The sequence below is a fragment of the Myxine glutinosa genome, chromosome 7 (genome assembly GCF_964187855.1).
Source record: "Myxine glutinosa chromosome 7, kmMyxGlut1.1, whole genome shotgun sequence".
Lineage (NCBI taxonomy): Eukaryota > Metazoa > Chordata > Myxini > Myxiniformes > Myxinidae > Myxine > Myxine glutinosa.
Genome location: NC_136267.1, coordinates 152,764,662 through 152,788,312, shown reverse-complemented (window position 1 = coordinate 152,788,312; position 23,651 = coordinate 152,764,662). Strand labels below are relative to the sequence as shown.

Here is a 23,651-nt window from a genome sequence, read left to right as displayed (position 1 = left end):
GAGTGGGTGATTGACGTAGAACACAGGTTGAGTGGGTGATTGACGTAGTACACAGGTTGAGAGTGGGTGATTGATGGAGCACACAGGTTCAGAGTGGGTGATTGATGTAGCACACAGGTTGAGTGGGTGATTGACGTAGAACACAGGTTTAGAGTGGGTGATTGATGTAGCACACAGGTTCAGAGTGGGTGATTGATGTAGCACACAGGTTGAGTGGGTGATTGATGTAGAACACAGGTTCAGAGTGGGTGATTGATGTAGCACACAGGTTGAGTGTGTGATTGACGTAGCACACAGGTTGAGTGGGTGATTGACGTAGAACACAGGTTGAGTGGGTGATTGACGTAGAACACAGGTTGAGTGGGTGATTGACGTAGTACACAGGTTGAGAGTGGGTGATTGATGGAGCACACAGGTTGAGTGGGTGATTGATGTACCACACAGGTTGAGTGGTTGATTGACGTAGAACACAGGTTCAGAGTGGGTGATTGATGTAGCACACAGGTTCAGAGTGGGTGATTGATGTAGCACACAGGTTGAGTGGTTGATTGACGTAGCACACAGGTTCAGAGTGGGTGATAGATGTAGCACACAGGTTGAGTGGTTGATTGACGTAGCACACAGGTTGAGAGTGGGTGATTGATGGAGCACACAGGTTCAGAGTGGGTGATTGATGTAGCACACAGGTTGAGTGGTTGATTGACGTAGCACACAGCTTCAGAGTGGGTGATTAATGGAGCACACAGGTTGAGTGGGTGATTGATGTAGCACACAGGTTGAGAGTGGGTGATTGATGGAGCACACAGGTTGAGAGTGGGTGATTGACGTAGCACACAGGTTGAGAGTGGGTGATTGACGTAGTACCCAGGTTGAGTGGGTGATTGACGTAGCACACAGGTTGGGTGCGTGATTGACGTAGCACACAGGTTGAGTGGGTGATTGACGTAGCACACAGGTTGAGAGTGGGTGATTGACGTAGTACCCAGGTTGAGTGGGTGATTGACGTAGCACACAGGTTGAGTGCGTGATTGACGTAGCACACAGGTTGAGTGGGTGATTGACGTAGCACACAGGTTGAGTGCGTGATTGACGTAGCACACAGGTTGAGTGGGTGATTGATGGAGCACACAGGTTGAGAGTGGGTGATTGACGTAGCACACAGGTTGAGAGTCGGTGATTGATGGAGCACACAGGTTGAGAGTGGGTGATTGACGTAGTACACAGGTTGAGAGTGGGTGATTGACATAGCACACAGGTTGAGAGTGGGTGATTGACGTAGTACCCAGGTTGAGTGGGTGATTGACGTAGCACACAGGTTGAGTGGGTGATTGACGTAGCACACAGGTTGAGTGGGTGATTGACGTAGCACACAGGTTGAGTGGGTGATTGACGTAGCACACAGGTTGAGTGGGTGATTGACGTAGCACACAGGTTGAGTGGGTGATTGACGTAGCACACAGGTTGAGTGGGTGATTGACGTAGCACACAGGTTGAGTGGGTGATTGACGTAGCACACAGGTTGAGTGGGTGATTGACGTAGCACACAGGTTGAGTGGGTGATTGACGTAGCACGGGTTGAGAGTGGGTGATTGACGTAGCACGGGTTGAGAGTGGGTGATTGACGTAGCACAGGTTGAGAGTGGGTGATTGTCGGAGCACAGGTTGAGAGTGGGTGATTGACGGAGCACAGGTTGAGAGTGGGTGATTGTCGGAGCACAGGTTGAGAGTGGGTGATTGATGGAGCTTCCAGGTTGAGAGTGGGTGATTGATGGAGCACAGGTCGAGAGAGAGAGAGAGCGGGCGATTGGGGTAGTTAAGAAGGGAAGATTGAGGTAGCAGACAGGTGGGGAGATTGAGGAGTAAGCTGGCAGACTGCCAGTCAGGTGTGGGTATTCAGTGTAGAAATTTTATCGAGGGGAAAATAAGATAGGTGGATCATAGTAATTGTAGAGTAAATGGTCGTGGAGAAAGAAAAGATGAAGGCTGAGCTTGAGAAGATGTGAAACAAAAGGAAATAGAAATAAGTAAAATAACTAAATAAAAACAAGGCAATCAATCGTGTTTAATAAAACTTGTATACGGTAGTGTGTGTATTTATAGGTTGATAAGTAACCACTCAAGGTGAAACGAGCTTGGATAGGAGAAAGATGAATGAGAATGATTTGTCCAGGTGTGATGTCAGGAAGTTCAACGTGAGTGCTGTTTACAAGTCAGGAAGTTTGTCTTGGTTTGAATTTGTGAATGAATGGGATTTGAGATGTTTGTTTTCCATGTTTTCGTGTGAATCTCCTCGGATTGCTGGTGGTCATGTTTGTTTTGGTCATGGAGAGGTACCAGTATCTCGGAAATGTTCAATCATATTGAAATATGGCTTTTTAACAAGTTTTGTTTTTGCAACTAAATCTCACGATAGCAGCAGACAGGTGGAGAGATTGAGATGGTTTGAGGTCGACAGGTGGATACACCCACTCTCGACCTGTGTGCTACTGCGACGTCAATCGCCCACTCTCAACATGTCTCAACACTCGGAGTTTTGCTTTGGAGAAAGATGCGACTGTTTGGGAATTTTTTTTTTTATCGGGTTTGTCGATGTCGATGCACTGCACCGTGGCAGTGTGTGAGCAACAACGCGTTATTACATTTCACCATATTCTCTGTCGCAAGGTTTTGACTGCTTCACATTTTGATTGCGAAAGTCTTCTTGAACCTTGTGGGTGTTGAACAGATACTGTACTCATGGTAAATTGTCAGCCGGTGTATTTGTCATATTAAACTGTGAGGTGAAGAACCCAAGTTTTGAGTAGCTTTTGGCTTTACCACGTGCTCACGACTCTGACGTCTCGACGTGCTATTCTTGTCTGGCCATCTGTCAACTCAAGGCCTTTGGGCTTTGCCTAAGTTTTCATTTTGTTTATCTATCTCGTGGTTTCATTGTCGTTGGTTTTCCTGTATGTTTTTATGCCAACGCCGCGAGGTTGCCAGAGGCATTATGTTTTCGGGTTGTCCGTCCGTCATAGGTTTTCGTTACCGCGATAACTTAAGAATGGGTGAAGGGATCCAAGTCGAACTCTGAACAGGTATGTATAATGATGCAAAGATTGATTATGGGGTCAAGAGGTCAAAGGTCATGTTTGGTGAAAATCCTGTAAACATGTGAACCAGTGATGGGATTTTGGCCAAACTTGGTATAAGTATGTATAATGATGCGAATATGAACTGATTAGACTATGGGATGAAGAGGTCAAAGGTCAGATGTCCTATTCAGTAAAAATTCTGTTGCTGTGCTAAATTGTGAACCAGTGATGGGATTTTGACCAATGTTTGTACAAGTATGTATAATGATGCAAAGATGAACTGATTAGACTATGGGATGAAGAGGTCAAAGGTCAGATGTCCTATTCAGTAAAAATTCTGTTGCTGTGCTAAATTGTGAACCAGTGATAGGATTTTGACCAATGTTGGTACAAGTATATATTATAATGCAAAGATGAATTGATTCGACTATGGGATGAAGAGGTCAAAGGTCAGATGTCCTATTAGGTAAAAATTCTGTTACTGTGTGAAATTGTGAACCAGAGATGGGATTTTGACCAAACTTGGTACAAGTATGTATAATGATGCGAATATGAACTGATTAGACTATGGGGTGAAGAGGTCAAAGGTCAGATGTCCTATTCGGTAAAAATTCTGTTACTGCGCTAAATTGTGAACCAGTAATGGGATTTTGGCCAAACTTGGTACAAGTATGTATAATGATGTAAAGATGAACTGATTACATTTCAGTTTAAGGTCAGAGGTCATGTCGGGTAAAAATGTGATGCTTGAGAAAAGCTTCAGGGATTTTAATGAAACTTGCTGCAAGAATGTATTAATGTAACAATGTGGGTGGAGGCATTTCGGTCGAAGAATGTTCTAGTTTTTTTTTCAAGGGAATCTGTTTACCTCTGCCACCGAAGGTGGATGGAGGTTATATTTTTTACCTGTGCCACCTAAAGTGGATGATTATATTTCACGAGTTACCGTAAAATGGGGTGACAGCAAGGTGAATAGGGACACAAACTGAAAAAAAGTTCGGAAACTTTTTTTGCTGAAAATTGATAACCATACTGATTTGTTGATATTTGGGTTGAAAGTGTTCTCTTGTTTTAAAAAAAAGCAACTTATAGTCCCTATTAACCCCATATATTGGTTAAATAGGATTTTTATGGCTGTCCCTATTCACCCCGTTTTACGGGTGAATAGGGACAGTCACTGATACAAACAAATAATCAAGAAATAGGGACAGTTTGGAGAAACTTTTTATCCCATATTTTTTTTCATTGGCACCGTGGTTTATATTATGGGTGCCATATTATGTGCATCCATCTGAGCTATCAATTTAGCAATAAGTTGGCAACTCTGGATTGTTTCTTGATTATTATTTTTTTGTATCAGTGACTGTCCCTATTCACCCATAAAACGGGGTGAATAGGGGCAGCCATAAAAATCCTATTTAACCCATATATGGGGTCAATAGGGACTATAAGTTGCTTTTTAAAAAAAACGAGAGAACACTTTCAACCCAAATATCAACAAATCAGTTTGGTTATAAATCAATTTTCAGCGAAAAAAGTTTCCCTAACTTTTTTTCAGTTTGTGTCCCTATTCACCTTGCTGTCCCTATTCACCCCATATTACGGTATGACTAAACTTGTGGGATGAGTTGGTTAGGTGGCAATAACAAGCCGATTCGATGTTGGTTCAGGTCTGAATCCAGATCCGGCCTATCAGTGGGATACAAAACATAAACCGTTCAGCCTGGCGGAGGAATTGCCTCTACGGAGTGCCCTTCTCGTTTTCTGTTTTGCAACAGTGTCAACTCGTTTTTAATTATATGTCTGGTCACCCCACCCAACCTCTCTCCCACCCAGGCATAATGGGTTTTTTAATGGAAATGAAGAACCCTGTCTGGTCCAAGTGACATCTTTAATAGCTGTACACATTTAGGAAGTGAAATTCGAGTCTAGCTATCTTTAGTCAAGTTGATTTTGCTCGTGTACAAGCTGCCACAATTGAGAGTAGAAATAACTAACTGTCCTCGATAAATGTTTGTCTGCTAACCTATTCAGGCCCGAGTTGAGTCCATGTGGTGGTTATTCCAGTTCCGCTTTTAAGAATTCTGTGGGTGGTTCGTTGCTCACGTGCCAGGTGTCTGCTGTTGTTGGCCATCAATATATAAACAGGTTATTGTGCGCCTTGCCAACCTGCTTGTTTTGTAAACGTTTGTCGTTGCACATGGCACCTTTGCACATTAAACTGCCATGTCCCAAGGTAGCAAATCGGACACGGTTACCTGTAGCTTGTGTTCCACTTGTATAACCAATGTAGCTTGTGGTGGATTGGGTGTTTTACTATTGAAGGGCCTTTTTGAGATGCTGGCTGGCAGGGGAGATAGCTCAGTGGTATGCACACTCATCTTTGAGCTGTTTAACTTGGATTCAACTGTCACTGGTGTTTCGCAGGCATGGTGAGACGTCGATGCATGTGCCGTCCATCGGGAGGACGCTAAGTTGGGTGTCCTGTCTGCTCGCACTGGTTGGTGGATGGTAACCATGTCTTTCGTGCAGGCGAGTTTTGACCGGCATCATAAACTAGTTACTTACTCAGTCGAATGTCGGTCCTGGGAAGCCAGTTACAGAATGACATGGATCAGAAATGCTCCCACATGGGTTGATATTTATTTTACTAGAAAATCTTACATCACAGCAGAAACTGTACATGCACGCTATTCTTCATGATCGACACATTCGTAGCAATTTGTTTCGAGTCATGGATCCCAATACTCAAAATGAGATGTTCTGCAGCCCTTGAAGATTCTTCTTCTTCTTGCTCTGCTTGCACCAGATCGCAATCCATCGTGAAATGTTTTGAATCGCCCATTTTGAGAGCCGTGGAATCGAATGTCAATCGCATCAAAGCTAAGCAGCGTGGAACCTGCTTCGGACTTGGACAAGAGATCTCCATATTCCAAGGACTGCACAATGTTGGTTCGTTGCTTGTTTGGCTGTCTTGAAAAGACTCGACCTTTGTGTGCTGTACAGCCCAACTTCCTTACCTGGAGGTTAAATGGCAATCAGCAATGGCATGTCGGTATGAGATTTGTTTAAGGTGACGAATGGGGTTAGTTCATCGATGATAAATAAATCTATGCCTCCAGTGGATATAGCATGCGTGTTAATGGGTCACGTTTGCCGCCGCCTTTGTCCGAGTTTCCTCGTGATGTACAATCCTTGGATCCATACACATTGAACAGAAATGTTTCCTTCAACAGTGCAGCTGCGGCGAAACATCAGACGTTTACATGACAGTTTGGAGTTTACATGGTTAGTGCTGCTGCTGTTCTTTCCTTCCACCATCCCCTCCTTTATAAATGTCACCCGTGCTGCAACTTTAGACATTGGAATGATGAATTCTCACATATTTGTTAATGCACGATCTATCTAGATAATGGAGATTGTATAACCAATGTAGCTTGTGGTGGATTGGGTGTTTTACTATTGAAGGCCCATTTTGAGATGGTGGCTGGTGGTGGAGATAGCTCAGTGGTATGCACACCCAACTTTGAGCTGTTTGCCAGTGCTAGCGTGCGTGCGTGGGTGTGTATATGCATGGTGGAAATTTGGTGGTTGCCGGTATTAAAATCGTCATCGTTTCTCTTATAATATGCAGTATGACATCTTGTGATAAATGGAATTTCTTTCAAAAATTACAAAAATTATGAAGTGTGTGTCCAAGGGTATGTGCTGCGGCATAGTGCCGGGCCGGAGAGGTTTTTTCTTCATTTATATTGCTCCAACGGGCCAAGTGCGAGGCCGTCGGACAGCGTGGTTAGCCTTTTTGAAGGACCCAGGGGCTAAACACGCTGAGTCTGAGGACGGAGGTCGTGCATCGCGTTGGCGATACTTCACACGTAAGCGTCGAGAGGCATTAAATATGTATGATCCCACAAGTTGATTTACACAGACACACACAAAAACTGCAGCTTTATCTTTCTGAATATTGCCAGATGGTTCAGCACATAGTTGGCAGAGTTTAAACGGCCAACTCTTGTTTTGCTTTATTTTTATTTTTTTCCTGCTTCATCCCTGCTCTTGCCGCAGCCTGGTGTTGGCTTAGCGGTTAAGGTGCCAGCTTGGGATCCTAGGATCCTGGGTTCGAATCCCGGTCGATCGCTGAATTAACACCAGGGGGTTGACTCAGCCTGTCATCCTTCCGAGGTCGGCAAATTGAGTACCAGTTCACTGGTAATAAGGGCATCCGGCCGTAAAACATTGCTTCAAAAAGGGGACCACCGTGCCCGAAAAAGGCAAACCACTGCTCTGCGGGGAAAAATGGCATCTAAAGGCGGTTCAGTATCCCTGAGAATAGTCAAACGTGTAAAACATTTTCCATGGTTTTGGGCCCCTACCACCAATTGCAATCTTCTGCTATTGTACTTAGTGTCTTTTCAGCCTTTCTTAGCATTGAACCACTGATTTATTTGTTGTGATTTCATATCTTGATACATCTTTGAAATCGAGGCTTCATCAGGTCGGCCTGGTTGTAATTGAAGCTGTTGTCATAACACACCAAAGCTATTGCCTGCATGTGAGACTGCTTCCAAGACCGATGCACTTAACGCTACAAGGCTATGGATGTGGGACTGACCGCTTTTACTTATCTGGGGCTCTTATTATGTACACACGAAATCGGTGCAGGGATAATGGATGAAATCAATCGGACATTGATTGAGGTATAATAACTGTCGTGGGAAGCGAGAAGCTGGCGTTTTGGGTGTTAGCCCTTTGTTGGAGTAAAAAAGAGCTAGGGATAATTTGGCAGATGAGCAGCAAGATGATGAGGAAGAAGAAGAGGAAGAAGAGGTTTTGTGTTGCATTCAACTCTTTATATATATATATATATATATACAGTATATATATATATATATATATATATATATATATATATATATATATATATATATATATATATATATATATATATATATATATATATATATATATGTATATATATATATATACACACACACACACACACACACACACACACACACACACACACACACACACACACACACACACACACACACACACACACACACACACACACACACACACACACACACACACACACACACACACACACACACACACACACACACACACACACATCAGTCACTATGCGACCTTCATATCAGTGGAGAACCGCCAGCAAGGTGTCCCATACAGCTGCTGCTGCACCTTGCTGGGAGCGATAAGCACCGCCTGCCACATGGTAGTGACTGATATAAAAAAAAACCGAAAGGTTCACAGAGTTACAAGTGTATGGAAGGCTCACTGCGTTGCCCTAATGAAGCCCCAACAAGGGCGAAACCAGGTCGGTAACTGAGTTTTGCATGCACTTGTGACAGTATCTGAATTTATAATCCATAATGACGCACTGCTAGATGGTTCCTCTGGAGCTTTGCAGGCAATGCGGACATGCATGGCGATGACGTCATGATGTTCGCTCATGAGGTTGGAGAACCAGATTACAGATACCATATATATATATACAGTAATACCCCGGCCTACGTCATTAATTGGTTCCAGAAGCCGTGACGTAACTCGGTTTTTTACGTAAACCGGGCGTAATGTCTTAAAAATGCCTTAAAATGAAGACAAACACCGTAATTCGTAAAACTAGAGTAAATAACTGGAGGAGGCTGCGGCTTTTTTCTGAATCTTTGCCGCTCCCCGTCGGGAGTCCCTCTCTTGTTTTCTATCGGTCGGGTCTTCTCCTCGAACGGGGTGACCGGCACGGACGTGTCGACCGTGAGCTGGCTTGTGTGCCGAGTGGCTCCGCGGCCCGCTTCACCACGGCGTGCTTTACCCAACGTGTCCCTGTCCGAGCAGTTTACCGGTGGTCGTGTCGAGTCTGTGACGAACGAACGAGCTCAGGGTTCTGTGAACCCAGCTGCCCCGGGGATCGACGCTCGCCTCCGAGTCGTAGGCGTGCCCCGTCTTTCCTCGAGCGGCCGAAGTTGCTTGCTTATTTATTTTTGGACGATGCGATATACGCAGAAACGACGACGTACAGGCAGGCATTTGCAAATCCATCCACATGTGCACATGCACACGTCGATCGGTTCTTTACAAGGATATGCATCAACAACAACTTGCTACTCCCTGCACCACAGATGTCAATTTCCAAACAATTTACCTACTCCCTCTACCTAACTTTAAACTACCCTCCCTGAGTAATTCTGAAGGGGTCCATCCTCCCCCATCCACTCCTTCGCACCATGCACTCCACACCACTCAATCCACACTACTCACTCCACACACCATTTATTCCCACACACCAAGTATTCTCTCCATTTATCCACTTGCACCCCATGCAAGTCAATCACTCAACACCATTACACATGTCATCAATACACCACTCGGACACTTTCTCCGGTCATCCCAGACCATTGCCTCATTTCCCCAAGTTCAACGATAACCAGATTCTCACACACAACCATTCTCGACCAATGCCTCATTTCACCAAGTTCATTCCAAAGATCCTCATTCAATTCCTCATTTGCGCCTATAGCTCATCCTCATACTCACACACATGATACACCAAGATACACCAAGAGTGGCTTCAGCTTGGTCGCCGGTGCAATTACCCCCAAGCATTAGCCTTAGCCGCTCCTTCGCGACTTTGTAGCCTGGCATGGTCTTCTCCTCCTTCGAGATAAAGGAGATGATTATGTAGGAGTGGCGTAAAGTCGCACATAATGACGTTCGCTGAACTGAAATTTACTCGAGAAGAGTGGCGTAAAGTCGGATTTGACGTAGGTCGGAATGGCGTAAAATGGGGTATGACTGTATACATACATACATATATATATATATATATATATATATATATATATATATATATATATATATATATATATATATATATATATATATATATATATATATATATATATATATATATATACGCATACATGCATACATGCATACATGCATACATACATACATACATACATACATACATACATACATACATACATACATACATACATACATACATACATACATACATACATACATACATTCATTCATTTTCATTCATTCACGTGAAAAAGTAAGTACACCCCATGTAAAGTTTTGACTTTTTCAACATATTTCAACATACAGCTATTTGATCTTCATTTCAACAATATTGAACAATAAATGTGATATAATACTATGTTCAAAAAGTATCCGACCGTTATTTTTCGTGCGTATAAAATAAAAATAAAAAGGAAGCTAGGGAGGCGTTGATTGGTGCACGTATGTAGGCGATCCTAATGCGCACGCGTGAATTTTTTCCCACCTGCAGAAGCTGTCATTCGACGGCAGACCGCCGATGAGTGAGGACATGTAAGTGAGCGCCGTCGGATTTTCGTTTTTGACAAAATGACAGAAAAACTTGAACAACGCTACTGCATCAAATTTTGTGTAAAGCTTGGCGATTCCCAAGTGGAAACGATCCGCAAGATTCAACACCATTCATTCCATTATGAAGGAGGATTTGGGCTTCAGGAGAATCTCAGCGAAGTTCGTACCAAAGCTGCTAACGATTGAGCAGAAGCAACTCCGTTTGGAGATCGCACAGGACATGCTGGAGACTGTGAACAGCGATCCCAGCTTCCTCAACAGTGATCACTGGTGATGAGTCCTGGGTTTATGGGTACGACCCAGAAACCAAGTTGCAGTCATCACAATGGAAGCATCCAACATCCCCGAGGCCAAAAAAAGTTGTTACACAAAGTTACACAAAATTTGATGCAGTAGCGTTGTTCAAGTTTTTCCTTAATTTTGTCAAAAACGAAAATCCGACGGCGCTCACTTCCATGTCCTCACTCATCGGCGGTCTGCCGTCGAATGACAGCTTCTGCAGGTGGGAAAAAATTCACACGTGCGCATTGGGATCACCTACATACGTGCACCAATCAATGCCTCCCTAGCTTCTTTTTTTTTACGCACGAAAAATAAAGGTCGCATACTTTTTGAACACACTACGTATAACAAATATCATGAAACATTTACATTTTGTAGTCCATTGTATAATTTAAATAAACATAAATGCAAATTTCACATGTGGAAAAAGTAAGTACACCCTTGGCTCTAATAGGTGGTATTGCCCCCTTTTGGCAGAAATAACCTCAAGTAGGCGTTTCTTATAACTGTCTACCAGTCTCTGACATCGACTGGGAGAATTTTTTGCCCACTCCTCCATGCAGAATTCTTTCAGCTATGCTATGTTTGAGGGGTTTCTTGCATGCACAGCTCGTTTCAAATACCCCCACAACATGTCGATGGGATTTAGATCCGGGCTTTGACTTGGCCATTCCAGAACCCTCCATTTCTTTCTTTTCAGCCATTCCTTGGTGGATTTACTGGTATGTTTAGGGTCAATGTCATATTGCAAGGTCCACCTTCGGTTGAGCTTCAACTTGCCGACAGATGGCCTCACATTATCCTCAAGCACCCTCTGATACAATGAAGAATTAATAGTGGATTCTATGATGGTGAGCTGCCCAGGCCCTGAAGCAGCAAAGCTGCCCCAAACCATAATATTTCCACCACCATGCTTTACAGTTCTTGTGGTCAAATGCTGTCTTTGGTTTTTGCCAAACATGTCTTCTGGTACTGTGGCCGAATAGCTCTACCTTTGACATCTGTCCAGAGCACATTGTTCCAGAAGTGCTGGTCTTTGCCTAGGTGTTCATTGGCAAACTTGAGTCTTGCTCTGATGTTCTTTCTGGACAGCAAAGGTTTCCTCCTGGCACACTTCCCATGTCGATCAAATTTGTGCAGCCTCTTTATAATGGTAGACTTGTGCACTTTGACATCAGTGGCAAGAGCTACCTTTAGGTCCCATGATTACATTCTGGGGTTCTTAGAGACTTCTTTCAGCATCTTGCGGTCTGCTCTCGGGCTGAACTTGCTGGGGCGGCCTGGCCTGAACAAGTTGGCAGTTGTTTGGAATCTTCTCCACTTGTCGATGATCTTCCGGACAGTCGAATGATTTCAAACTGTTTGGAGATCTTTTTAAATCCCTTCCCAGACTCGTAGGCATCTATAACCTTCTTTCTGAAGGCCTCTGAGAGCTAATTTGATCTAGGCATGGTGACGCCGCACACTTCAACAACAAAGAGCAAACCAAACAATGTCTGAAGTTTAAATAAGACAGGTTCCTCCAAGATCCTCCAACCATGTTCTAATCATTTGCACCTGAGCTGGTGCACCTGATTCTAATTTTAGGTATTTGAAGTAGTGATAAATGTAGGGGTGTACTTACTTTTTCCACATGCAAAATTTGCATTTATGTTTATTTAAATTATACAATGGGCTACAAAATGTAAATGTTTCATGATATTTGTTATATTATATCACCTTTATCTTTCAATATTGTTGAAATGAAGATCAAATAGCTGTATGTTGAAAAAGTCAAAACTTTACATGGGGTGTACTTACTTTTTCACGTGACTGTATATAAATAAGTCACGTGTCACCCTTGGAGCACCGCTTTGAGGGAATCACGGCTGAAAATAAACTAGAACGGCATTCAGTGGAGCACTAATACCTCCACCAGGCTGAACAGTTTATGGTTTGTATCCTACTGATAGGCCAGATCTGGATCTGGACCTGAACCAAAATCTAATCAGCTTGTTCTTGTCACCTAACTAACTCGTTTAGCTAGTTTTGTCATAAGTCATCCACAACTTTTTGAAATATCGTGCTATATGTTGTTTTTGGCCATATCACTCAATGGTAATTATATATGTAATGGTTTACGTTTTTTTAATCCCACTGATGGGCTGGACCTGCTGACCTGACCCAAAATCTAATTGGCTCGTTCTTGTTATCTAACCAAGTTCTGTTATCCGTCCACAACTTTTTGAGAAATTGTGCTCAGCCTTTTTTGGCCTCATTTCCCAATGGGGAAGAATGTATTAAAAAAAATTCTAGTATCTGGATCAGGATCTTCACCAAAATTGAATCGATTCGTCCTTGTCACACACCCAACCTGTCCACCAAACTTTGTCCTAAACCATCCACATCCTTTTGAGATGGACCGCTTTTACTTATCTGGGGCTTTTACTTATCCTGTGAACAGACACAGACAGACGGGTGAAAACATAACCTCCGTTCTCCTTTGGTGGAGGTTGGTGGAGGAGTCCTCCAAACTGATTTACTGTAAATGGTGAGAAACAGTGAAAATGATGCTGGTGATGAGAAAAGGAAGGTGAAGGGAGTGTGATTGCAAGGAAGTGTTTTGTTGGTGAGGGAGTTGGATGGAAATTTTGTCAAGGGAGGGGTGGAGTTGGTTTGAGAAAGAAGGGAAGAATTGTCCCTTGAGAGATGGGAGTTTAAACAATGGGATATTTGCTGCAGGTTTTTTTTTGTGAGCATACGTTTTGAAATTTCACCGAGTCAAGCACATCTGGAATCTACTTGTATAATATGACTTTGGGCTGGCAGGTTAGCTGAGATGTGTGTTCTTTTGAGCTGTCTCGCTTGGATTGGAATCTTGACCTAGCTGTAAACTGTCACCCTGGTGTTTCTCAAGGCAAGGCCTCGATGTGTGAGCCATCCTTTGCAAGGACATTCATTTGGAAGACTCTGCTACCAGCATTTGTTGTTGGTGGATATTAGATCCCATCGTCCCTTTTAACAGTAGAGGGTGAGTCGTCACCCTGAACAAATGGCAAGTTCCTGACTAAAACAGCAGGTAGCGAGTGGTGATGTCTTCCTGGATATCCCTTGACCACCAGGTTACACTGCTTGCTGTCTGGGAAGCAGCTCCTGCACGATAATTCGACCAACTCTAATTCCCAGGTTGTTTGCAGGTCATGTGATTGGCCGTCTTCGGCTATGAGGGGCAACCACGAGATAGCTTTTATATGTATGTGTGTTTATATATATATATATATATATATATATATATATATATATATATATATATATATATATATATATATATATATATATAGATATATATATTGCGGTTTTTAGAACCCCTCACTTTGTAAATACTTGTAAATAATATTCCATCATTTAAAAGGTTAAAGGTCACACCCATAGTTAGTTCATATGCAACACGTAGGACACCATAGGAACTTTAGTTGTTTCCTTATTATGAGTCAGATAAGGCCGTGTTCCCAATAGTTGAATCTGCGTTGCATTAATCAAATAAGATAGGCCCCATTCGCTTCCTTGCCAACCTCTCTCCCAATTCTATTACGCGCCTTCACTTGCCAGCTGCGTTGAGCTGAAGTTTGCTCAATCAAACGCCATTAACCATGCGGTCAAGCTCGAGGAAGAAGGGGGCTGGGCGCCGGGAACGAGGCGTGGCCCTGTCAACTCGCCGTCAAGGGCGGAGCCGGTGAGCCCTCGTCAACCAACCAGGGCTTAGGTGAGCTCACTGGCGGTCGTGGTTTCGAAGTACGCGCATTGATCTCAAAGCGCGATATATAAGCGCGCGTGCAAATCCCTTTCACGGACTCGTTGGGAAAGGCACTTTATGAACTTATTGATCGGGAGGCGCGCTTGTTTCAAAGGACTGCGCAGAGACGCTGATTGCATGAACTGCCTGTGATACGAGCCATTGATGGAGAGAGAGAGAGAGAGAGAGAGAGCTGGCATGAGCTACGTATTACGTACGCTGCATCCCAGTCCCCCCCCGATATATGTAACCCCGAGATACGTAAGGTCCGCTCGCGTCCGACGATACGCGCGAAGCTGCCTGCCGGGTTTCGCTCGCGGAACCGGAGCCTGGACTGGAGTGGATCGGAGCCGGATCCCATTGCCTGGACCATCTGCCTGGACCTTCCTCCCCTACCACTACAATCCCGTGTGAGTGTGTATGTTCCTCCTGGGGTTGTTATAAGTTAAGACTGAAAAGGTAAGCCTGCCCTGTGTCCTGCTTTTTCTTCTTCTCCTTGTACATCCTTTTGTTTCCTCTTTTCTTGTACATTTGTAATAAACCCACTCTTGTTCTTCCCTTACTCTGGTTTCCTCTTATCCGATCGTTTTGGTCTTTTCTCGATTGAGTACCTGTGGCACTATTTGGAAACCGCTCAGGATCGGGTTAGTCTTTGTTAATGGCTCGGGCCGCGGATTGCTAACCGCTCGGCAATTTCCATCTCATCCGTGGTTCGAGCGGGAGTTATTTCCCTGCTTTAAGGTCGGGTTAGTAAGTAGGTATTTGGGACTTCATTGACCAATCACCCTCGCTAATTCCGACCGGAAGGAGCGTCATAGCTTCGAGGATTGGGGGACGGCCAGCTTAAAAGACAAGGCGATTAACCCCCCCTTGGTAAGGGGAGCGCCGAGCCCCAAATCCGTAACTATATATATATATATATATATATATATATATATATATGTATATATATATATATATATATATATATATATATATATATATATATATATATATATATATATAAAAAAAATTATATACAGTTATGTGAAAAAGTAAGTACACCCCATGTAAAGTTTTGACTTTTTCAACATACAGCTATTTGATCTTCATTTCAACAATATTGATAGATAAAGGTGATATAATATAACAAATATCATGAAACATTTACATTTTGTAGTCCATTATATAATTTAAATAAACATAAATGCAAATTTCGCATGTGGAAAAAGTAAGTACTTTGTTAAGTGTCTAACACTGGGCGAGTGAGTTGAAAGGAATCAACAATGTAAATCTTATCAAATGGCCTGTGGTTGCTTTATAATGCTAAGAGCATATGATGGAATTATCTGTTTAACAAAGTGTTAAATGCGTTTGCCTTCAGCATGAAAATGCTTTGTTAGCTCCAGATCGTGTGTCGGAAGTTGGAACGGCACTCGGTCGAGCGCATACCTCAGCCAGGCTGAACAGTTTACATTTTGTATCCCACTGATGGGCCGGATCTGCATCTGGACTTGAACCCAAATCCAGTATGTTCTTTTTACCAACCCAACTCGTCCACCAACTTTTGCCACAATCCATCCACAACTTTTTGAAATGTCGTGCCATATATCGTTTTAGCCCCATCACTCAATGGTGAAGAAGCACCTGGAAAACTAAAAACATATTTTCATCTGGATCTTCACCAAAATCTAATCAATTAACCCTTGTCACGCACCAAACCTGTACACCAAGTTTCGACCGAATCCGTCCATAATTGAGATACTGTGCTGACAGGTGAAAACATAACCTGCGTCCACCTTTTGTGAGGTAACAAGATGGGTTGGTTATTTATTGTGTGTGAGGTGGGATGCTTTGTCGGGCAGATCTGGGAAAGCTCAAGATGACTTCTGGCGGTCAAGTCAAAGCTCTTCCCAGTTGGGCCAAAGCTGCACATTTTGGCTTTTTATCTCATAAAACAGGTGCTTTGTGATGAAAAACAATCACCAACTTATTTATGTTGCCTGACCCAAATTATTGCGGCTGGAAAAAATAAAAATAAAACTCAGATGGAAGAGCAGTTGGATATATATCTTTGAGAATTTGGCCAAAGCTTATCTGCCGATGTGAATTAATTGCGGAATGGCATTTGTGGTGCTGCATGCTTTTAACTGAGAAAAGAACATCACGTGATGCAACATATTTGCTGAAAACCTAACCACAATATGTTTTCTTATTTTAGAAAAAAATTCCCACTCAAGGAATATGATTATTTATTTTCAAGTCCTTGTAATGACCTTCCTTTACCAACCACAGCTTTTTACGGGTTTATTTTTGTTCCTATTCTGCATAAGAATTGTCATTTTGCATTAACCTGGTGTGTTAACGACTTTCCAATTGCTCATCAGTCAAATATGCTGTTTAAACTGGGCTGCTAATCCAGAATAGTTTAAATTTGATAATCTCTTTTTAAGAAGGTTCGAAAATGCCAATTATCGTGTCTTGTGTTACATGTTGGAAACCTTTTTTTTTTTTTTTTTTTTTTTTTTTTTTCCCCCCCCCCCCCAAGAAACCATTTAAACTAGAGTTATCGGCTGACAGGATGGCCTAGACTCCCTAGAGGTACGAGTCTAGCCTGTGTTTTTAATCTCGACCCAGCTATAAACTATCAGTTTGGTGTTTCACAGGCAGGGTGATTTCATCAATGTGTGTGCCGGCCCTCGGGTATACATGAAACGGAGACCCGTCTACCAGCATGGGTTGGTGGGCATTAAATATCCCATGGTGTCCTTCACAAAGAGTAGGTGAGTATCGCTGGTACCACGGCCAATTTCAAAATTCCTACCCTAACTAGGCGAACATCAGGCCTGGCCAAGCCGGTTCGTAAAAGACGAGGGCCAAGCTTCCCCTGGCCGACCCCACAAGGTGAGATAATGGTGGTGGTTAAAGACCAACAACAATAACTTAAACTAGAACTAATAGAACACTCTCTCAGTGTTCAAGTATATACTTCTTACTTACTTGGACCTAGTTCCTCCTGTCCCTAGTGGAGGCATTGGGCAGCAAAGTGTCGCCATCTTGTCCGGTCCGTAGCAATTTCTCTCGCCCTCATCCATGTGGTTTCTTCTTTAGTGGTCTTTAAAAGCCAGGTCTTTTTTTTGGATGATCTTGTTTCCTTTTACCACCTAGTGGTATATACTTCTTACTTACTTGGACTTAGTTCCTCCTGTCCCTAGTGGGGCATTGGGCAGCAAAGTGTCGCCATCTTGTCTGGTCCATAGCAATTTCTCTTGCCCTCATCCATGTGGTTTCTTCTTTTGTGGTCTTTAAAAGCCAGGTCTTTTTTTTGGATGATCTTGTTTCCTTTTACCACCTAGTGGTATCCATTCGATGGCTAGCGGGTATCAGGGAGACAAAAAAAAAATGTCCGGCTAACCTCAATCTTTGTGTTACGATGTCTGCGAGGCACCTTAACCCAGTTCTCTTTAACACTTCCTTGTTTGTGATATTGTTTCTCCATGTGACTCCAAGAATCTTGTAGAGGCACCGTTGGTGAAATACATCCAGTTTATGTGACACCGCTGTTCTCTTCCACGTCTCGCTGACATAAATCGCAATGGGCACTACAAGGGACATGTAGAGTTTTATTTAAGTTGGTGGCAATGTCAATAGTGGTCGATTTCCATAATTTGCAGAAGCACTGAACAACTGAGGCTGCCTTGCCAATTCTTGTGTGGACATCAATCTCAGCATCACCTTCCCAGGAGAGTGTGCTACCTAAATACAGGAAATTGTCAGCTTCCTCAGTTTTCTTGACCAACTGCAATACGGTGACGTTGTTGTTGTTGTTGTTGTTGTTGTTGTTGTTTGATCATGGTCTTTGTCTTTGCACAGCTGATGCACAGGCCGACTTTGGCACTGCATTTCTCCAAGCTAGAGGTCATATCCTGGAGCCCAGTATAATCTTCAGCCCACAGTGCAACGTCATCTGCAAAGTCAAGGTCTGTCAAGCAACGTTGCTGCCATGAGATGCCGACGTTGGCACCTGTCATGGCTTTCATCATTACAAAGTCAATAACCAAAAGGAATAGGAAAGGGAAGGATATGCACCCTTGGCATACTCCTGTAACAATATCAAGAGCCTTTAGTCCCAGAGCTGGTGTTTATGCAGCAACTGGAGTTTTCGTACAGAGCTTTAAATATTTTGATACATCGCTGTGGGATCCATACTGTCTTGTAATGTTCCCTAATGACTGTTGGTGGATGCTATCAAAGAACTAGGCCTTCTTTAAGTCTATGAACTTGATGATGAGTAACTTCTGATATTCCAGGCTCTGTTCATTGATGTTCCTCAGTTTGAAAAACTGCTCTATGCATGATCGACTACTTCGAAAACCAGACTCTTCTCAAAAAGGATTTCCTCTACATCTTCCTTTAGTCTGTTAAGGAGCACTGTGCAAAAGCTTTACCAGATACAGGTCGGCGTGTTATACCCCTCCGATTGTTGGTCACCATGGTCTCCTTTTTTTTGGTAGCCTAACAATTGCCCCTTGCCTTCACTCAGCTGGAACAATTTCCGCTTTCCAGATCTTATTGAACAGGACTGTGAGCTCTGTGATGACATGCTGTCCATGTTTCAGAAGCTCTGCTGGCATTTCGTCCAATGCACTTTTCGTATTTATCATCGTGATGGAGCTGGTAAGCGGGAAGGCAAACGTGAAAGGTATTCTGGGGAGGATGTTGTATGTGGACGATCTGGCTGTTGTGGAGAGGGAGCGGGCGATGCAGGAAGTACTGGGGGGGAGTGGAAGGAGGCATTTGAGAAACATGGACTGAAAATGAGCATGGAGAAGACTGAGGTGGTGTGGGTCGGGTCACAGAGAAAATACATGAATAACAAGTTAGAGGGGAAGGAGATCAGACAGGGAAGTAGGTTTGAGTACCTGGGGGGAACAGTGACCGGGGATGGTAAGTCAGAGGCAGCGGTGCGGAGGAGGATTCAGGTGGTTGTGAATGTGTGGAGGAGGGTGGAGGGTGTAATGGCAGACAAAGATTTCCAGGACATTGAAAGGGGAGATTCTGATATTGTGTAATGCCGGCCTACCTTTACAGTCTGGAGGTGGTGGCACTGGCAGAGACATCAACATAGGCTGCAGGTTTGTGAGAACAACTGAGTCAGGAGGATTGTGGGAGTGAAGAGGTGAATAGGAGAATGAATGAACTGAGGGGGGAGATTGGTGTGCAGATGAGCTTGACAGGGAGATTGGTGAATTGCCGGTTGAGATGGGCTGGACACCTGGTGCAGATGGAAGAGAGAATGGCAGAGAGTGGATAGGTTGAGGGAACACGGTGGGAGGAAAAGAGGTAGACTGCGGTTGAGATGGGATGATTGTGTGAGGATGGATATCAGTAAGGTGTGCGGGTGGTTGGAGAGTGGAGAGAGTTCGCTGAGGACAGAGGGAAGTGGAAGAGTATTGTGGTCAAAGCGGGGCCTGAGATTGGGTGCCATTGGACCTCGCCTCTTTCAAAGGGGAGAGGAAGAGGGGGAGGGGGATGGAGAAGGGAAAGGAGAAGAATATAATGAGGAGGAGGAGGTGGAGGAGGAAAAGAAGAATGCATGGATAATTTTCAGATTTTAGTTTGATATCAAGCATTCCAATTCTAGTTTGTCATGTGTTGCCTGAAAGTAATTTGTGATCTGGTCAAATTTACTGTTTTCTAATGTCAGAATAACTTTGTCGTTATAAAAAATATTTATAGTCCGTACTTTAATATTTGTTTCCCCCATATAATTGTGAAGGCTTCTTTTCAGTTTGTTTATACAGTAGAAATAAAAACCCGTAATGGTAGCACCATAATCTCACCAGAACACAGCACTGCCATGGTTTTTTTTTAAACTCAACTGGACTACTGTCCAGTTGAGTTCATCACATCCTGAATCGTCCGTCGTCGTCTGTTGTCCGTTAACTTTTCGACGTTAACACTCCAGCGTCCACAAATATCAACCGATTCTGACCAAACTTGACATGCAGCATCCTTACCCCAAGGACCAGGTTGTTATTACATTTCAGCCCGATCCGTCACAAAATGGCCGCCATAGGCCACCATATTGTTTTCAGCTTCGAAACGACGTTAAGACTTTAACGTCCACAAATATTTATGGATTTTGATCAAACTTGGTGTGTGAGACTCTTACCACACAAGGTAGGTTGCTATCGCATGTCAACCCGATCTGTCACAAAATGGCCGCCCACACAACTATATTTCTGCAACATTGTTGCAAAGTGTAACATTGTATCAATTGTAAAACAAGGACAAGTATAAGGATACAAGGACCTTAAAATTATTACACAAGGTTGTTGGCTTTTCATTCAAGTCAAATCTAGTACAGACAACTGACCTACTTTAAAGTTGTCCAGTCAGTTCAGTTGAGTTCTGCTTCCCTGGAAGCTCTAGTTTTTTTTTTTTTAAATTCACTGTTTTCTGGAGCATCTGTTATCAAAATATTTAATCCATGTGGAATCAAACTAGTGGCAAAGTCCTTGGGAATCTGAAATTCTTATCGGATTTCTTTCACATCTCCTGAGAGATCACCAGATTTTTATGGTGATTTTGCAGAGGTTCCATTGCAAGGTGCAGTGGAAATAATTTTCTACCTTCTATGGTGATGGGGTTTTAATCGGGATTTGGGGATCAGCCAAGCCCCTGATGAGACCCAAGATCGTTAGTACATGCATGTTTGAATTGGGATTGGATTCTGAATTTGGGCCTGCTGGTTGCATCGTTCTGAGGACTGCTGTGCCGCCAATGCAATGATCCCTCTGGGTTCCCACAGGAATTTAGAATGCGAGCATGGTTCCGGCAATAATGTGTCGTTGGTTATCTATCATCTTCCACCTAATGCCGGCATGCGTGATGCTCATTTAAATGTCCATCCGATGGACGTCGTCCATGTTGATGCATCACCTTGCGTGCAAAACGCAAGGATGGTGTTTATACCTGGGTCAAGATTTGAACAAGGCACAGGTATGAGCCTGAGTATTTATATCATGTTTTCAGGATGACTTTTGTGTCGTGCAGCATCGACGCATGAAGTGATGGATGTCACCGATCAGAATATTACTGACTTTGGCAATGAACATGTATTGCTCACCCTTGGAGAAATATTAAGGAAGTGAAATGCACGTCATAGAGTGTAGTGATGGTAAGTAACTCAATTTGTGGAAGACTGCCAGATGTAGTGTCGTGTTGTATTCTGAGCAGGCCTCTGTACATATGTTAAAGCATTAACCTGTCTCTAGGTAAATGTAAGAACCTGTCGTCCCATACGATGGACCGAAATTTTCTGGAGAAGTGCTGTTTGTGAAGACTAGGGTGAATGCGCTGAAGCCATTGTTGTATTCTCTGGACGTGGCCAGTGCGAGCTGATACGACCGACAAGCCAGGAAAGGTTCTCTCGAAGGGAAAGATGCCAGTCCCTGCATTTTGTACAACATTTTCATTACGACGTTCAGCACCAAGTTTGAGTTTAATTTGACGCCATCTAACCCATGTGGTTTCATGCTCTGCACACTTCGCATCGTTTTACAAAAACCTATTCAAAATGGTTAAATTCTGAATTTTTTTGTTTTGCACTCCAACTAATGTCACAGCGGTCCTGTGAAGAGGTTTCCTTGTTTCAGGACGAGATGAAGGTTTTGCCAGTTTTTCCACTTCTTTTTCTCTGTATCCCTTCACATTTAGTGCCTTTCAGTCTTATTTGGGGCAAATTTGAATAAACAAGTCACAATGCTTACCTCCACCACCAAAGGTGGATGGAGGTTATGTTTTCACCCCTGTCTGTCCATTTGTGAACAAGATATTTCAAAAAGTTGTGGATGGATTCGGACGAAATTTGGCAGACATACGTATGTGACACGGACGAAATGATTAGATTTTGGTGAAGATCCGGATTCGGATCCGGCTAGTGGAATTTTTAAAATGGATTCTTCACCATTGAGAGATTGGGCAAAAAAAACGATACATAGCACGATATCTCAAAAAGTTATGGACGGATTTGGACGAAACCTGTTGGACAGGTTGTGTGCGTGACGAGGAAGAATCGATTCAATTTTGGTGAAGATCCGGATCCGGGTCCAGCTAGTAGAATTTTCTAAGTGATTCTTCACCATTGAGTGACCTTCACTTTACCTTCACCTTTACCATCGGTGGGCCGATTGGGGTGGGATTTCTATTTAATTGTCTCTGTGGCTGCAGAGAGAAAAGCGCTGTGTCACTGTGTCAGATGGCATCTCTGGTACCCAGGAGCTTTAAAGTTGGTCACTTTGCAAAGGTCAGCGGTGGTGTTTGTCTAAAGGCAAGACCAGTGTTGTCTCATTTGTCTGCATGTATGTGATTTGTGTTGCAGCTCCTCCACAAGCCTTATACCATGTAGAAATAGCCTTTGATCCAAAATGGATTAGGCCTTTGTGGTGGGGTACATGTATTTGCTTTGGATTAATCTATTTACAGCAAATTGATCGCCAGTTTTCTTTCCATGATGAGAATACAATGCAGGTGGAAAAATCAGTTCCCGCAAAAGTAAGTCTTTGTAGCACAGACAATATACAGTGGTTGATGGGCAGTGTAAATTCTGTACGATTGTAATGGCTTTTACCAGATCACCACTGGCCATCTTTTGTAGAAGAGCTTTTGCAATGAATATCCGATTTCATACCTGTTCATATTTTAATAATATGCTCTCCTGTATATATCGGACACATTTGTGTACTAGAAATGCTTGTCGATTTTGCTGGTTAATGGAATTTTTATTTTTGTCGTGAACCCTTCCCCCCCCCCCCCCTCCTCCCCCGCACATGCCATTTTACATCCTTTTTCATTAAAATGTACTCCACTGCATTTCGTTCTAACTACTGTTATGTTTTCGACCCTGGCTGCTTGCTTGCTTTTCTGTCTGTTTGTTTGCCTGTTAACAGGATATCTCAAAAAGTTGTGGACGGATTCAGACAAAACTTTGTGGGCAAATGGTCTGTGTGACAAGGAAGAATTGATTCGGTTTTGGTGAAGATCCAGATCCAGATACTGTAATTTTTTTTTTTTTTTTTGGTGATTTGTTGCCATTTAGAGATATCCCGGCCAAAACTGATATGATGCTTGAAAAGTTTGGTGGTTGAGTTGGTTATGTG

The 23,651-nt window shown here is 43.2% G+C and overlaps 1 protein-coding gene across 9 annotated transcripts in view; it reads left to right on the top strand.

The window, feature by feature from the left end:
* The window catches only part of LOC137431748 (uncharacterized), a 180,388-nt gene that overhangs the window by 2,200 nt on the left and 154,537 nt on the right, over positions 1-23,651 (top strand). For 3 of the 9 annotated variants that reach the window (XM_068123407.2, XM_068123410.2, XM_068123406.2), the window contains exon 1: positions 5,925-6,026. The exons of 4 other annotated variants lie outside the window; for them this stretch is intronic. In XM_068123407.2, coding sequence (XP_067979508.2) covers positions 5,940-6,026 — 87 coding nt within the window. In that variant the 5' untranslated portion in view covers positions 5,925-5,939. Of the gene's footprint in view, positions 1-2,132; positions 2,193-5,501; positions 5,575-5,924; positions 6,027-23,651 lie in introns of those variants that run through there. 2 more of the 9 variants (XM_068123408.2, XM_068123409.2) reach the window with 2 other exon arrangements.